Genomic DNA, 17,927 nt, shown 5'->3' on the forward strand with positions numbered 1-17,927 from the left:
AATAGCCCCAACATACGAAAATCCCGACCCGGAGATGTTAGGAGAATGGGCATTGAACAATGCCTGCACCTCTGAAAATATGATGAGAATATTGATAAAATATGCCTCAAAAGATCGTGATAAAATTCTGGCCGAAATGTTATTGGAAGAAGATTTAAAAAAACTAATGGGTGATGAAGATCTGAAAAAATTTCAAACAGAACTATACGCACGTCTGACTAAATATGAGCTATCCATAACGGAAAGAAAAGCAACAAAATTCCAACAGGATCGCCAAGATTATCAGAAAGGGCAAATTTACACGTTTGCGCGCCGCTTTGACAATATAAGGAAACAAAGGCTTTCAAAAGCCAGTAGCACCTTGGCAACACAATCAACGAGAGGAGCAAGTGGGCGCGGTGAAATGTCAGATACAAGCTCAGTTGTCAGCTCAGATATTGAAACAGCGTCAGAAGACGGCGTGGTCATTGTAAATGATATCTTGAACCCACCATCAATTATTGAAGTTTGGTTTTTTATATCAGGACCGGACTCAAGGTGCCAGAACGAATTTTCAAAATCAAAGAAAAGAAAATTACGGAAACGGAAAAACAGAAAGGGTGGGCATGGAACTTCGATCAGGCAAGAAGAAGAAAGAAGTACATCAACGCAAGAACTGGAAGAAGTAGAAACAGTAATCAATCTGACTGATCTGATCCTAACACCTGATGAAACCAAGGTACTATCAATGGGATTTTCGTTTTGTAAACGCACTAATTTCAACTATACACAGACACGTATTGATTTTTTCAAATATATTAGAAAGTTAAAGCTGAAAAAGTTTTTCAGTGTGAAGAGCAATACTCGTAAAGATAACATGGTAATGTTGAATGAGGATCCTGGTAATTTGGAAGTCTGAGACATGGAGGTACAATTTGCACGCCAACAATTGATGAGGGAAGCAGATGGGTTAGATGTGGTAGATTCAATTAGTCAAACTGATGATTTATTTTGCTTAAATGTATTTGATAGACCGACCACAACTTTTAAATCTAAATCTACGTTTACACCAAATTCCCCAAAAGATGCGATTGACATGTTTTCTGAGCTTGTGGTGAAAGATTTGAAGCAATTATCGGTACTGTCCAGTAAAGAATTTTTTAAAAATGAAAGTCAGTTTGAAAAAAAGTATCAAGCTGTGATAACTAAGGCTCAAAATAGACAAGATATTGTTGTAAGACAAGCAGACAAGGGTGGGAACCTTGTTTTTTTTTTTTTTTCCTTTTTTTTGTTTTTTTTTAAAACCTTTATTGTTCCAACAAGGTGTACACTGCTGTTCAGCCAACAACCCGGAGGCAGGCAGCGTGGTAATGTAGCGGCTCACCGCCAGAGCGGACCCATGGCGTACACCAGATTAGGGAACCTTGTTTTGTGGCCGTTAGAGGCATACAACACTGAAGCCATGACACAGCTTAATGATAAAGAATGATATCTGAAAGTCCCACAGAGCAATCTATTAGAAATCAAACATAAATATGTAAAGGATTTGACCAGATGGCGGCAACTGGGTTTAATTAGTAAGACAGAATTTTTGTTTTTGAAAGTTGACAACCCGGTAGTACCAATTTTATATCTAATTCCAAAGGTCCACAAGAACAAAGAAATACCTCCAGGGCGACCCATTATTTCAGCTATTGGTAGCTTATTTGAACCGACCTCCAGATATCTTGATGCAGACCTATGTGAGGACACTCCCTGCATACATACAGGATACAAGGGATTTTTTGAACAATATAGAGAACTTAGAATGGAATGAGTCATATCTATTGATCACTTTGGATGTGGTCAGTTTATATACCAGTATCTCCCATGATGATGGCATAAGGGCAGTTAGACACTTTTTAAATCAAAGACCTATTAACATGTACCAACATACTAGTATGCTGATAGAAATGTGTAGGCTATGTCTTTGTAATAACCATTTCCTATTTGGTGGTGACACCTATAGGCAGTTACAAGGGACTGCGATGGGCAACTGCTTCGCCTCCAGCTATGCTAATTTGCATATGGGCTGGTGGGAGGAGCAGGTACTCAAAGTTGATTACAATATGGAATGGGAAACCCATGTAATTAAATGGATTCGTTTTATAGACGATCTATTTATAATATGGGACGGTTCTAATGAATCGGCACATGAGTTCATTAACAAAATCAATGTGAACAACCTCAATTTGAAATTTACTGAGTACATAAGTAACACGAGTGTCACATATTTAGATTTGGAGGTGTATATCTCACAAGGGAAAATACAGACACGAACTTATCGCAAGCCAACTGAAGGAAATACAATACTGCATGCAGAAAGTTTTCATCCTCCGAGTCTTAAAATGAGTATTCCCTATGCAGAAAATCTAAGGATGAAACGGAATTGCAGTGACATAGAATCTCTTGTTGAAGCCCAAGGCGCTCTAACTAAGAGATTTCTGCAACGAGGACATACTCCCAAAGTCTTGAATCAGGCAAAAGAAAAAGTAAACAGCATACAAAGAGAAACACTATTAAAACCAGATAAAATGAAGGAAATTGAAAAGAAAAAAAGAACACAAGATCAGATCAGAATGATTACAGGGTACAGTGCCTACCAGGCTAAAGTGAGAGATAGCCTGTGTAGGCACTGGTACTTAATTAAGCAAGATCAGGTATTACATGACCTTGATAACTTTTAACAAAGGAAAATCAATGAGAGAGGATTTATTTAAAATAAGTCCAGGTGTGGAGAAGGGAGGAAGGAGTTGGCTACAGACCACCCCAGGCTTCCACAAATGCTATAAGTGTAAGGCCTGTAAACATGGTAAGAATGAAAGACAGGTAACATCTCCCCTGCTGAATAGTCCATGGAAGATACGAACCTCACTGAATTGTAAAAGCGAGTATGTTGTTTATGTCCTGCAATGTTCATGTCCAAAAATTTATGTTGGGAGTACTATTCATATGGTCCACATTCGCATACACCAACATTTGAGAGCAATTAAGAATTATGATAAGAACTATGTGGTAGCTCGCCACATTAATGAAGAGCGACAGGGAAAAATGAATGATCTTGTTTATTTTGCAATAGATCAAATCCCTAAAAATCTGAGAGGAGGCGACAGAGAAAGAAAGTTGTGTAAATTGTAATCAAAGTACATACTCTTATTTAACACCAAAATTCCAAATGGTTTAAATATTGAGGAGGACCTACATGTACATTTAATATGAGTATTAAGTCAATTTTCCATTTCATTATCTAAATTTTAATTATTTTAATTCAACACTAACTAGTGAACACCTAGAAAAAATATGAAGGTCACGGAACAGCTGTACTTCATTAGTATATTAAGTCTGTAGTAACATGATGAACAAAAGTGCTATATTGAGTCATTTGATGAAAATACTCTATGTCATCATTATTGATCAAAGGAATAGTGTTGTGCGCCTATAATGATACGGAAATGTGGGAACATATTGATTTTTGCACTAGCAGTATGATGCACTCATTTGTGTCCTTACACTCCCGTTGGGGTAGATTGTGATAAAATATACATATAAAGAATACATCAAAAGCATTAAAGTATTTTGGCACAACCAATTAGCTTATCATTAGAGAATCCATAGAGAATTTTTGTAATTGTTGTAACTTTTGTAATTCTGGTAATTTTTAGATTTCTGATATAAAGATCTTGCACTTTAATTGCTATTTTGCACAGAAACCAAAAATGTTGCACTAATAATCAGATGTACTGTAATGCACTTGCACTTTATTAATAATGACTCGCACTGAATTGAAATCTGTTTTTATTTATTAACAGAATCACGGACTGGATATGACTTAATATTTGGGCACTTGCCCAATATTTCTTTGCAAATGGACAGTGTGACCGACACCATGATTAATTGATAAGATGATTCATAGTATATTGCGATTGATATTTTAAAGTGTTTGTTATCCCGAGAGTCTATCAGGAAACCGTAATTATTTGTGGGAATTATATTTCAGGTGACATAGTGTTAATTTAGTCATGTCAAATCAAGAATATTTCTTCCCAATGAATCATGTCTTACATCATGTATAGAGTTTTAACATATGCAATATGGAATTTTTTAATATTATATATGTGAACCCATTAGTGATTTTAACTAATGGATTAACGAGTCGGTCTGTCCAATAGTAATGATGATGTTTCATTTGCGTAGTCTGTTCACTATATCTATTTGACAAATAATCATGTGACCTTCATTGTGTGTTTAAAAGTGGTGTTTTTTTATCGACTTCCCAGTGTGAAAAAGGCAAGTGTGCCGAAACGCGTCAAGCTAAGAAAATAAACTAAAGCTGGATGGTGAAGCTCACCCAAGTGTCGGAGTCTGATTTCCGTAGTGAAATTGGAGGTGGTTTGAATATATATATATATATATATATATATATGTAACCAAAGTGCCCTGAAGCATTAGGACGGCACTCGACGGCACCCTGCCATGCGGCTATCCGATGCAGCTTGCCTTCCTGCTCTATTTTCAATCATTGCTGCCAACGCGTTTCAGGGTATTCAAACCCCTTCTTCATGGGCTAAAACAGACATCTGAGGCTCGCAATGCAGTGTTTCCGGTTTCTTTTATTGGTATCTCAGCCCCCAGTGGGCGTGTGCTCAGTGCGGTAATTATTTGATGCACCATGGGACATGGAGTCTCAATTGCGAGTGTTAGTGCGCCTTATAGTAAGTTCAAATGCCCATTTTACATTTAAAAAACGTATTCTTTCCTTAGTAGGTAATAAGGCAGTTCGGCATGCTTAATTAGCAGTGAAGAGATGCACCATCCCTCAATTTCAGGGAGGCTCGAGTCGGAACTTTGCCAGACTTTTTGCAGCACTTCAGGGGAGAATAAATTAAACCTTCGTCAGCTTCATGGCCCACTGGAGGGCAATAATGGATTAAATATCATGTGCACAGCGGAGCCCACTGGAGGGTTTGAAATGTAAGTGACTCTGTTTCTGGACTACAAGTCCCAGCATGAAATCAACATCATTACGCACTGCGCAAAGCCCACTGGGGGTATTTAAATCTTTCATGCTGCAAGGGAAATGTTCAGAGTCATCTGCTGTGTGTATGCCAATTACCCATGATTAAAAGGCAGGAGCCTTGAAACGCGTTGGGAAGAGGACAATTACTTTGAATGCTGATGCTGGTTTTTCACTGAAATAAACCGTTGGTTTCCTCTGTTAAGTCGAGTGCACTCTTGTTGCTTAGGGCACCTTTGGTTTGAAATATATATATATATATATACATTCCTCCACAGTGACCGCTCATCTGAACTGATCCAGCCACACTCACTCCGCAAAACAGCCAAAAAACTCCAGTGAGTCCGTTAGTCGTGCATTTTCTATTTAATTGCTTCCTTCGTGTGCTGCAACACCCAATCCTGGACGCCTACGCGTTTCGGCTTCAGCCTTCACCTGGGCAACCCCATTCCCCCAACCAACATGAATTTTAAAACAACAAGTAGTATACATCACATGACCCTCTGTCACTTCCTGTTTACAACATCTAGACCACTTCTCGTATTTTACCGTGATCAACTTTTTCCGTCATATTGGATTAGATTGTGACAAAGTTCCAACTTATATTCTTTCAAAATCATTCTTAATAAGAAAATAATCCCCAATTACTTTATCTGCATCTGACAGTGTCTATAAAAATCACTATGCTCATTAAAGTGCAAATGCTAGGACCTGTACATCGTGTGTTATGCGTGAGGCATTATTTCTGTTTTATAAATACTCACAAGTTAAACAAAAATACTTTATGAAGTCCGAATGCTTATTTGTGAACAAACACACTGAATCGACATATGCTAGTACAACGTTTGCAACAAAAGTATCCTTCACAATATGCTTATAAAGTGCTGATGCAAGTAAAGTTATTCTTTTTATCTGACAGGGTTAAAACCATGCCATGTAAAAATGTATGTGCACGCTATGAGAAATATGGTCTACCCAACTGCTACATCTGCATCTGACAGTGTCTATAAAGATCACTATACTCATTAAAGTGCAAAAGCTGAATCCTATGTATTGTGTGTTGTGTGTGAGCCATTGTATCAATTTTATAAGAGCTCACTAGATATATATAAATACTTTATAAAGTGCAAATGCAAACTTATAAACTAACACACTAAATCAACATATACTGGAACAACAGCATTTTCAACAAGGATATCTTAAGCAATATGCTTATAATGTACTAATGCACAGAAGGTTTTTCCTTTATCTGACAGGGTTACAATAATCATGAATGGTGTCTACCTCATTCTATAGCTGGAATCTGTTCCACATCCAATTATCAACAGAGAACACAGAGATACATAAAGTGCAAGTGATTAATTACAAATATTCAAATTAGTTGACTCCGTATCAGAACACTACATTTTCGATTTGAATATAGTGTCTGTTACTTGTAATGCATTTAAAATGCAAATGCCTATGTAAAATTCTTGTTCATACAACTACATACAATTCCATGGTAAACTTATGTAACCTGCTCTGTGTTTGTTTTTCCTGATAACTCTCTATAATAAATAAGTGCAATTGCAAGATAAATATTTCCTATGCTTCCTCGGTAAAGTGCTGTAATTAATGCACAAGTTACTACTTGTGTAACGATATATCTGTAAGAGACATTAGTTAGTGATAGATTCCTTACCTTAGAATATCCCCAGGTGTCAGACTGGATCCGGAAAGTTTTCGCTAGCAGTACCCCTGCGCGTCAGTAGGTGGCGTCATGCGGCTCCAAGTCCGTCGCTGGCGTCGTATGCGCTAAGATGACGTCACGGAGACTACTTAGGCGCCACCCATGCGCGCTGACGTCAGTTCTGTAACGACTTTTCGCACCAGGAACGCAGAGCCATGCAAGAAACTGACCACTTGTAAACTAGGACCCTGAAAGGGATGGCCTTAACCCTAGAATCAGTACGCAGAGCGGGGAGGATGGGTGGGGCGGTAAGGAATCTATCACTAACTAATGTCTCTTAAAGATATATCGTTACACAAGTAGTAACTTTTGCATCTGAAAGAAACACGTTAGTGATAGATTCCTTACCTTCGAATCGATACCCCAGCAATACCAACCCCGGTGGTGGGTCTGTGAATAGATTACACCAGAAAGTCACGGAGAACAGAACGGCCAAAGAAGCCGTCTCTCCACACTTGACCGTCAAGGCAGTAATGCATGGTAAATGTGTGCAGTGAGGCCCACGTAGCTGCCTGACAAATATCCTGCAAGGGAACGCCGCGTCCCAAGGCAGTAGTGGCTGCCATTGCCCTGGTAGAATGGGTACGCAGCCCCACAGGAGGCTCCTTCTTGGCCAACGAGTAACATGCTTTGATGCACAGAATGACCCACCAAGAGAAGGTTCGTTTGTACAAGGCCCGACCTTTTTTGGCGCCCACGTAGCCAACAAAGAGCTGCTCATCCACCCAGAACTGCTGTGAGCGCTTCACATAGAACGAGTGCAAAAACAACAGTTGATGGACAGAATGCAGAACAATGTCATACATTCACCCCAGTACAGAGATCTGGGCCTGAATCCATCGTTTTTTTTGCTCACCATGCCATTCCGGTTTGAACCCAGCCATATGAAAATCAGTCTTGACCCTGTGCCTCATAGGAACAGTCCAGCCCGGACTGCCAAGCCAGGTCCTCCCTGGACTGGAACCAAGCATCCTAGGACTGGTTTCGGGGTTTCACCCCTCTTCAGCCAGGATAGCTTGATTCCAGGGGCATGCAGAGCACAGGACTCACGTCTGAGCCCAACCGTCCCACTCGGGGTGACAAATGCAAAAACAACAGTTGATGAACAGAATGCAGAACAATGTCATACATTCACTCCACTACAGAGATCTGGGCATGAATCCATCGTTTTTTGCTCACCATGCCATTCCAGTTTGAACCCAGCCATATGCAAATCAGTCTTGACCCTGTGCCTCATGGGAACAGTCCAGCCCGAACTGCCAAGCCAGGTCCTCCCTGGACTGGAACCAAGCATCCTAGGACCGGTTTCGGGGTTTCACCCCTCTTCAGCCAGGATAGCTTGTTTCGAGTGAGCACGGGACTCACGTCTGAGAATACCCGTCCCACTCGGGGTGACAAATGAAAAAACAACAGTTGATGGACAGAATGCAGAACAATGTCATACATTCACCCCACTACAGAGATCTGGGCCTGAATCCATCGTTTTTTTGCTCCCCATGCCATTCCAGTTTGAACCCAGCCATATGCAAATCAGTCTTGACCCTGTGCCTCATGGGAACAGTCCAGCCCGAACTGCCAAGCCAGGTCCTCCCTGGACTGGAACCAAGCATCCTAGGACCGGTTTCGGATAGAACGAGAGCGCACGTTTTGGGTCCAAACGGTGGAGCCTCTCTTCTTCTTTTGAAGGACGCTTAGGCAGAAAGAAGGTGGGCAAAGTGATGGTCTGCCCGATGTGGAAGGGCGTGACAACCTTTGGCAAAAAAGAAGGACGGGTCCTTAAAACCACCTTGTCCGGATGAACAGACAGGAAGGGAGGTTTAGAAGAAAGAGCCTGGAGCTCACTCACTCTTCTGGCAGAGGTGATAGATACCAGGAAAGCCGTCTTGAGAGTGAGAAGACGTAAAGGACAGGTATAAAGGGCCTCAAAAGGAGCGCACATAAGATAGGTCAAAACAAGATTTAAGTCCCATTGAGGCATTACAAAAGGCACGGGCAGAAACGTGTGCGAAATGTCTTTCAGGAAATGGTTAACAACCGGGGACTTAAAGAGCGAAGGCTGATCTGGAAGCCGTAGAAAGGCGGAGATGGCCGAAAGATAACCTTTGAAAGTGCCCAGAGTAGAACGTGCCAAGGATTGTAGGAACAGAAGGACCTCAGAAAGAGGGGCAGGAAGGGGATCCACAGACTTTGCTGTGCACCCTGCCACAAACTTGTTCCACCGGCAGGCGTATACCGGCTTAGTGGAGGGACGCCTGTCTGCCAGAATGACATCACAGACTTTGGGAGGAAGATCGAAAGCTGTCAACTGTCGCCGCCCAATCTCCACGCATGGTGGCGGAGGCTGGACAGGTTTGGGTGGAGGACCATCCCCTGCTGCTGCGACAGAAGATCCTCCAAAAGAGGCAGACAGATCGGGGGATCGATCGCCATGCTGAGTAGCTCGGGACAACAGTATCTTTGTGCCCAATCCGGAGCCACAAGGATGACTTGGGCCCGGTCGCACCGAATCTTCTTCAGCACTCTGGGCAGAAGTGGTATAGGCGGAAAGGCGTACAACAGACCGCAACTCCACTTGCGACGAAAAGCGTCGCCGAGCGAGTGCCGCCTTGGAAATTCCAACGCGCAGAACTGATGACAATGCGCGTTCTCTTCGGTGGCGAATAGATCTAACCAAGGCTCTCCCCACTGCTGAAAAAGACCACGCGCCACCTCCGAGTGAAGACGCCATTCGTGATTCATCATGTACCGACGGCTGAGTTTGTCCGCCCTGCCAGGTGTTGAACCATCAAGGTAATGCCTTGATGTTCTAGCCACGTCCAGAGGTGCAGAGCTTCCTGACATAGGGTCCACGACCCCACCCCGCCCTATTTGTTGCAATACCACATGTCAGTGGTGTTGTCCATGAACACCTGCACCACACTTCCCAGGACAAAGGGAAGGAATGCCTTCAGTGCATGTTGGATCGCCCGAAGCTCCAAAAGGTTCATATGGAGCCGGGACTCCGCCGGAGACCAGAGGCCTCTGATCTCCGCCTCTTCCAAGTGGCCTCCCCATCCCAGGAGGAACACATCCGTCACCACTGTGTGCTCCGGTTGGGGAAGGGAGAGGGATCTGCCATTGACCCAATCGTGATAAGTAAGCCACCACTGCAATTGTCGTGCAGTGCCCTCCGAGATCTGGACATGATCGGACAGGTTGCCCTGATGTTGTGCCCACTGGAGCTTCAGGTCCCACTGCAGAGCCCGCATATGCGATCTGTCATGTTGCACGAGTAGGATGCAGGAGGCCATCAGGCCCATGATCTGGTGGGTCATCCTTACGAAACCCGGGATAGAGGCTGAAAGATCGGAATCATAGCCTGAATATCCCGGACTCGCTGCTCGGGAGGATAAACCTGAAACCGCGTCGAATCCAGAACCGCTCCAATGAAGGGGAGCTTCTGAATGGGACTCGGGTGCAACTTCGGCACTTTGATTGAGAACCCCAGCAAATGCAGGAGTTCGGCCATAGCCTGAAGGTGGGAGACGACTGCCTGGGGCGCGCCCGCCTTCAACAACCAGTCTTCGAGGTAGGGGAAGACTGACACCCCTGACCTGTGCAGATGAGCTGCGACCACCGGCATCACTTTCGTGAACACCCGAGGGGCGCTGGTAAGGCCGAAGGGGAGCACGGCAAACTGAAAAATGCTCCGGGCCTACCGTGAACCGCAGGTAACGCCGGTGGGCCGGCAGGACGGGGATGTGAAAATATGCGTCCTGCAAGTCCAACGCTACCATCCAGTCTCCAGGGTCGAGGGCAGCCAGGACCTAAGCCAGAGTCAGCATTTTGAACTTCTCCTTCCGGAGGAAGCGATTGACGTTCCAGAGGTCCAAGATGGGACGCAGACCCCCGTTGTCCTTCTTGGGTACCGGAAAGTAGTGGGAATAACAACCACTCCCTACTTCCGGCCCAGGAAAGCACTTGATGGCCCCCTTGGCCAAGAGGGTCGTAACCTCCTGCTGGAGGGTTGCCAAGTGCTCCCCCGACATGCGGTGGTACCGAGGTGGCATGGCTGGAGGGGTGGACAGAAAGGGAAGGGAGTAACCCTTGCGGATGATCTGCAACACCCACTTGTCCGATGTGATAGCGTGCCAGTGGGGGAGGTGATGGCGGATCCTGCCACTCACCGGTGGGGGGTGCTCCACAAAGCTCGGATTAGGAAGGTTTGGAGGTAGAAGCAGCGGGGCAGAGGTAGACTGACCCCCACGCAGATTCCCAGACCCGCCCCTGAGGAAGCCACGTCCGCGGCCACGCTGAGGCTGGTTCTGCACAGGCTTGCTGAAGGAACGTGCCTGGGCGCCCCTGCCGTGGCCACGAAAGGAACGAAAACCAGTAGTGGCTGGGCTTTTTGTGGAAAGACCTAAGGACTTGGCCGTAGCCCGCGAGTCCATAAAACGCTCCAGATTACTGTCGGCCTTATCACCAAACAGGCGGGGGCCATCAAGGGCATGTCCATGAGTGAGCTTTGCACATCTGGCAAGAACCTGGTAGATCTCAACCAGGCGTGGCAACGAAGCGCCACAGTCGTAGAATTAGCTCTACCTAGTGAGTCCGCGGTGTCCAAACCACACTGAATGGCGAACTTAGCTGCATCTTTAACCTCGGCAACAACTTGAGACAGCACGGCTTGGGTCTCCTCAGGACACTGAGGCAACACCTGTGAAACAGCATCCCACACCACGTGGGAATAGCGGCCCAAGAGGCATGCGGTATTCACCGACCGCAGCCCTAAGCTGGACGAATAGAACAACCTTTTGCCGAACTGCTCCAGCTTGCTAGAGTCCTTATCCGGCGGAGCCATGGGAAAGGCACTCTGGGACGTCGAAGCCTGGATGACCAGGCTCTCGGGCGTAGGATGAGTGGTCAGGAAGGCAGGGTATCCCAGCGCCGGGCGATGACGCCTGGCGACATTCTTATCCACTGGGGCCCCTGTGGCAGGCCGCGACCAAGTGCCCAGTAAGACGTCAGTGAGGGTGTCGTTAAATGGCAGCAGGGGCTCCGACGTAGTGGACGCCGTCTGAAGCACCTCAGTGAGGAGATTAGTCTTCAGAGACACCGTCAGGAGATCAAGGTCGAGGACCTCCGTGGCCCGACGGAGCACCATCGTGTACGAAGCGCCCTCCTCCATGGTGGGCGGAGGAGAGGCAAACCCCGGGTCAGAGGAGAGATCAAGTCCGCCCGCATCCTCTAACTTGTCCGTCCAGTCCTGCTCGGAGTCACACTGACGAGCAAGAGGGTCCTCAGACCCCTCCCAGTCATCCTCCCCCTCCGCCTATGGTGGGACAGACTGCGGCAGCAGGGCAGGGATCAGAGAGGGAGCAAACGGCACCCGACAGGATCCGGACACGGGGCCCAAAGGAGCGCCGGCGGGATCCAGAGGCTTAAACAGGCAGTCCATGGTAGCAAGAAATTCTTGCACCTGTGCGGGAGTCGCCAACGGACCCGGGTGAGGTGGGTAAGCCGTGGAACTCCCGGGCTCCGAAGGAGTTACAGGGGCAGAACCCCTGTTCCCCTCGTCCGCATCCGGGGATCGACAGAGGGGACGTTGGAGAGCGACAACGCTTCTTCGACTTCTTTTTGTGTCGTCTCTCACCCGAATCCAAGGGTGAAGACTTGGAGCTCGAGGAGCGATGATGGCGGTCCCGCGAGCGTTCTCTGGAGCGGCCGCTGGACCGTGAACGGCACGGGGATGAGTGCCGGACCTCAAACAGCTTCCGGCGTCGCTCCCTCAAAGGCCTTCGGGCCATGGCCAAACAGTCCATACAGGCCCGGGAGTCGTGGTCGCGCTCCAGGCAGAGACAGATGTTGTGGGAGTCCTCCACCGACATTTTGCAACGGCAAGCCACACAAGACTTAAAACCAGGCATCCCTACAGCACCAAAGGAGACTCAAACTTACAGGAGACAAAAAGTCTCAAAAAGATAGTCAAAAAGTGACTAAGGTACGTGCTCTAACTGGATCTGCGCTTGCTGGCGCTGAAAAAGAAAGAACTGACGTCAGCGCACATGGGTGGCGCCTAAGTAGTCTCCGTGACTGTCATCTCGTCGCATACGACGCCAGCGACAGAAGCAGAGCCGCACGACGCCACCTACTGGCGCGCAGGGGTACTGCTAGCGAAAACTTTCCGGATCCAGTCTGACACCTGGGGATATTCTAAGGTAAGGAATCTATCACTAACAAGTCTCTTTCAGATATAGAGTTCACATAACGCCACAATGTAACAAGTCCTAATGCAGTATGACACTTGCTTGGTCTAGATACATGTTTTTCTTCACTACAGGATCCTTAAATGAACATAAAGTGCTGGTGCAATTATCAAGTGCAAGGCATATTCAGAAGATGTCCCTCTAAAAAATGCTTCAGTGCATTGCATCATCAGCAGGTTCATACTTCAAGAACACAACAATATTCAATTTCATTCAAAACACAGTCAAAGTTCTTTTGGAGACAGAACAAGTTCAAGTTAATTCTTCAAGTCAGGTCATAAGTAATTGGAGATTGCATGGTTCCTCAAAGATGGACAGACATTTCTGCATCGAGATTATGGCCCCATGGTTTCTCCGTCCCTAGTAGGGCAATCATCCTTTATTCAAAATGCCGTAGTTCAAGTTCTCTATTCCCTCTACGTTAATGAATTCTCAAATGTTTTATTACATAATATTGCAAGGATGCCAAATTGCCCTTTTGTACTTCCCAAAAATGTTTGGCCATTGGGTATGCTCTATCTTTCTGCTTAATGGCCCTGATGTGCTGCAAGACCCTGCGATTGGCTTTGCTGATCGTGCTACCTACATTCCACTTTCCACAGCCACATTCCAATACGTAGACCACAAATTTAGTTTCAGTATATATATTTCTATGCTTAACATGTTTATAGGTCACTGTGTAGTTTTCCTAAAAGTTATTTGATTAGATGAGTATGGGTCTCTATTTTATTAAAGTATCACAAATGAATAAATAAATTAGCTTAAAGTACAGCAACACTAGAAAGTATTTGTTTATACAATACAACTTTAAATCTCAATATATTATCTTTCTTATGCATGTTTACCCTTTCTATGTAGTTATATATCTATATATTACTTTACTCCTACAGTAGAAGAAGAAAAAACAAACACCTCTGACTCTATACAATGCACTACTCTGTCTTACCCTATACCATGCTCAATATATCCTCCACCTCCGTTGTATCCCTCCTTGACTCACACCAAACCTCATTTTACTACTATGATCTCCAAAAACAACCTTTTCTAAAATCTTCCCTCATGTATCCCTTCCTTGACTCATCACAAACCTCATCTTACTACTATGATCTTCCAAATCCCTTTCTAGAGACTCTTCCGTCCTCCATCTCTCCATTTACTCATTCAACAGCTAATACTACTACTGTGGTCTTCCAGATAATACTTTCTAGACTCTTCCCTCTTCTATCCCTCCATTATCCTATACCATCCAACAAACAGACTTGCATGTCTACCACACAAATTAACTCAAATTTCCCTCTACTAACCCACCACTAATACTTTTTGGGTACAGGAGTTGAGTTCCACTCGCCGAAAAGTGCTTCGATGCCTTGTCAGGGTTAATAAGTGCTATGGAAATAAAATTACAATTAAACATTAAACATATTGTCCCAAATGAGCGCAACTGCAAGCTGTTGGTTTGCTCACCACCACATTTCCCATCCATTCGCTCATGTCTGTAATACCAGCTGGAAGTTCTTTCTTGGGACTGCTGTGGTAACGTTCAGCTTCCTTCACCTGGACAAGCTGTTCATCCAGGGCTTCCTTCTGGAGGAGTAGCTTCTGTGTATGCCCAGCCTGGGCACCCAGCTCTCTTTCCAATGCCAGGATCACCCGGTCTTTACCTTTAATTTCATCCATCTGTAAAACAGAAAAAGGAAGAACTGTTTATTAACAGAAAAATAACACTCTTTATTGCAACACCTTTTTATATAAAAAAAACTGAAACACAGTAGACCAGGCTAAAGCTCAGTTTTGGGTAGCATTTATTTTTCATTAAAAGAGAGGCAATTGGCACTGAGCATTAAACTCTGTTGTTAGGTCTGGCTGAGTAAACGTTTTACATATACAACAAAACGGTCTGTGCACATGGATAATGCACGAGACAGCATTTTTGAAGTTCCGAATGGAATTAATTAAGACTTTGTTGCAAAGTGCTTTAGTTCTCATAGGCATCACAATTATGTGCAAATAGCACTGTAGAGACACTAAAGGGACAATTTAGAGTTTGGACGTGAGTTACTCTATCACAAACATTATGGATATGTTGTTCGTCTTATTACAAGTGGCAAAGTATATAATGCACTTGTGAGAAGGTAGATTTCACATTTGTGACAAATTACTTACCATTGGTAACCCCCTTTCTAACTGCAGATTATTCATGCTTAGAATATCCCATAGCGCCAGACTGGCTCCGGAAGCTACCTGCTGCCACACTGCTCTGCTTCAGAAGCTATGGAGTAGAACTGCATTAAAGCACAGCCCCTGCACACAGACGTAATTTTCATTCTGGACTCTTTCTGCACCCTTGGAGGAGGAACACAAATGATTGTTCAGGTCTCAAATTTGGAATCTATTTATATGGCAAATAGGGATCACTCCACAGAACGGGGAGACAGGAGAACAGTGGAGAATCTACGATTAGATAGACTATCCACCAGAAAGAGCATTACCAAAGGTAAGTAAGTTGGTTCTGATGGATACATCTAACAGCAATTTCCTCCCCTTAGATACCAAAGAAACACCTCAGAAAGAGGCAGGACTGAGAAGTGGATACAGACCAAAAATTCCAACAGAAACGAAGGGGCTAAATGCTTTTCCCATCAGACCTGGCTGTCAAGGTTTTTGTAATTTGTGAACATTTTCATTGACGCCCATGTCGTAGCCTGAGAGATATCAAGGACAGGCACTAAGCATGTCGGCGCAGTGGTGGCAGCCTTTGCCCTGGTGAAAAGGGTCCACAGTCCTGCCAGAGGCTGCTTTTAGGCCAATGCATAACCCTAATGCAAAATACTATCCACCTTGACCAATTCATTTTTTGCACCTCCTTACTTGTTTTTGCCTCTGAGAACTCCACAACAAGCTGATCGTCCACCCAATGGACTTTAATACTATCAGTGTAAAAGTTTAAAGCTTCTTTGGTGTCTACCCAATGGAGTCTCTGCTACCCTTTCGAGGATTGAGGCTGGACAAAGAACGCTGGGAGGGTGATGGACAGTACAAAATGAAAAGGAGTCACAACGTTCGGCAGGAAGGCCACCTTGTCCTCAGCACCAGTTTATAAGGAAACAAATGGTGGCGTAGGATGATTTAACCAAAAGAGCCGGGAACTCACTCACTTGCTCTCCTAGTTGCTATCACTTTACTCATTGAACTGATAGCGACAAGGAAGACAACCTTTAGAGCCAATAAACGCAACAACCAGTTGTGTATCGGCTCAAAGGGAGTGCACTAGAAAAAAGTCAGGACTAATTTAAGGTCCCACTGTAGCATCACAAACCGTTTGGGTCGGAAAATGTATGTTAAACCTTTTATAAGCCTCATAACAATAGGTGATTTATACAAGAATGATTGGTCTAATAAACTTGAAAGGGCTGGAAGGGACGACAAATAACCCTTACTGATGCCTAATACAGCTCCTTGCTGGAAGCCTAATACAGCTCCTTGCTGGAATAAAGACAAAACAAATAGTGAAAAATCCAATGCAATGACCCTGTTATGCGGACTCAACACCAGGCCATATATTTGATTGAGTGCCCAGCATGAATGAACTTTTTAGATGGTCACCGCACAGCAAGGATAACATCCACGACCTCAGGAGGCAGATCAAACACAGTCAACTGTTGCAACTTAATATCCCAGCATGGATGTGTAGACAGAAGATCCTCCCAAAGTGGGAATCTGATAGAAGGACAGAAGCTTATGCCCAGAAGATCCGATAACCACACACTTTTGGCCTAATCTGCAGCCACTAGTATGACTTGGACCCTGTCATTCCTGATCTTCATCAGTACTCAGGGCAGAAGAGGCAGAAAAACATGCAGGAATCCCATGCTCCACTCTAGAGTGAATGCATTGCAGAGAAAAAGCCTTCTTGGAAACACCCCAGGCAACAATTTTGACACTGCCCACTCTCGACTGTGGTGAAAAGATCTAGTCAGGGTTCTCCCCACTGTTGGAATACGCCCTGCGCCATCTTCGGTTGTAGCTACCATTCGTGATCTGCTAAGCGTCAATGGCTGAGTATGTCCGCCCTGGTATTTAAAGATCCTGCTAAGTGGTGTATGACCAGCGGGTTTCCCTGACAACTCAGCCAGTTCCAGAAGTGCTGGGCTTCCTGGCACACAGCCCAGGATCCCACTCTGCCCTGCTTGTTGCAAAGCCACATGCCAATGTTGCTCTCCTTGATGGACAGTAGAACGCCCTTTAACACTTGGGGAATTGCCTGCACTTCTAACAGATTGAATTAGAGTTGGAATTCTGCCAAAGACCAGAGTTCTGTGATCTTCACCTCTCAGAAACAGCCTCTCCAACCTAGCAGCGATGCACCATCATCACCTCTGGGTGAGAAAGGGAGAGGGGCCTGCCACCGGTTAAACCGCAGTCAAGAAGACACCACTGCAAATCTTTTGCAGCCTCTTCTGAAACCGGATGAATTCAGACAGATTCCCTTGGTGCTGGGACCACTGAGACTTCAGATACTACTGCAGAGTCTTATGCCACCTGGCATAGCTGATGAGCAGGATGCAAACAGGCCTGAGAGGGAAAGAGTGAAAGTTTAAATGCAGAAGGCACACCCACAGTATTAAGTATATCAAAGGAAATATTGGGGGCGTGGCCGAGCCGCGAGCTAAGATGGCCGCGCGGCGCTGAAGCTCCGCCGCCAGCCCGGCGCTAAAGCTCCTTTCCTCCCCTCCTGCCGCGGGCACGGTACTCCTGGCGTCGCCGCTGAAGATCCTGAGACCCCGGAGCGAGCCGCGACGATGATTGGGGCGCTCGAGACCGGCTAAGGACGTATCGCCCTAGGTCCCAAGATGGCGGGCGACTGCGGGCTGTACAGACGGGAGTGAGAGACCAGAGGCCGCCCGTGAATCAGGTACCCGGG

At 45.4% G+C, this 17,927-nt stretch overlaps 1 protein-coding gene across 1 annotated transcript in view; it reads right to left on the reverse strand.

The window, feature by feature from the left end:
- Positions 1 to 17,927, reverse strand: part of JAKMIP1 (janus kinase and microtubule interacting protein 1) — a 1,879,738-nt gene that overhangs the window by 1,047,409 nt on the left and 814,402 nt on the right. The window contains 1 exon segment of the mRNA XM_085642441.1: positions 14,471 to 14,683. Coding sequence (XP_085498567.1) covers positions 14,471 to 14,683 — 213 coding nt within the window.

This window comes from Triturus cristatus, chromosome 2_2 (genome assembly GCF_964204655.1).
Source record: "Triturus cristatus chromosome 2_2, aTriCri1.1, whole genome shotgun sequence".
NCBI classification, from domain to species: Eukaryota; Metazoa; Chordata; class Amphibia; order Caudata; family Salamandridae; genus Triturus; species Triturus cristatus.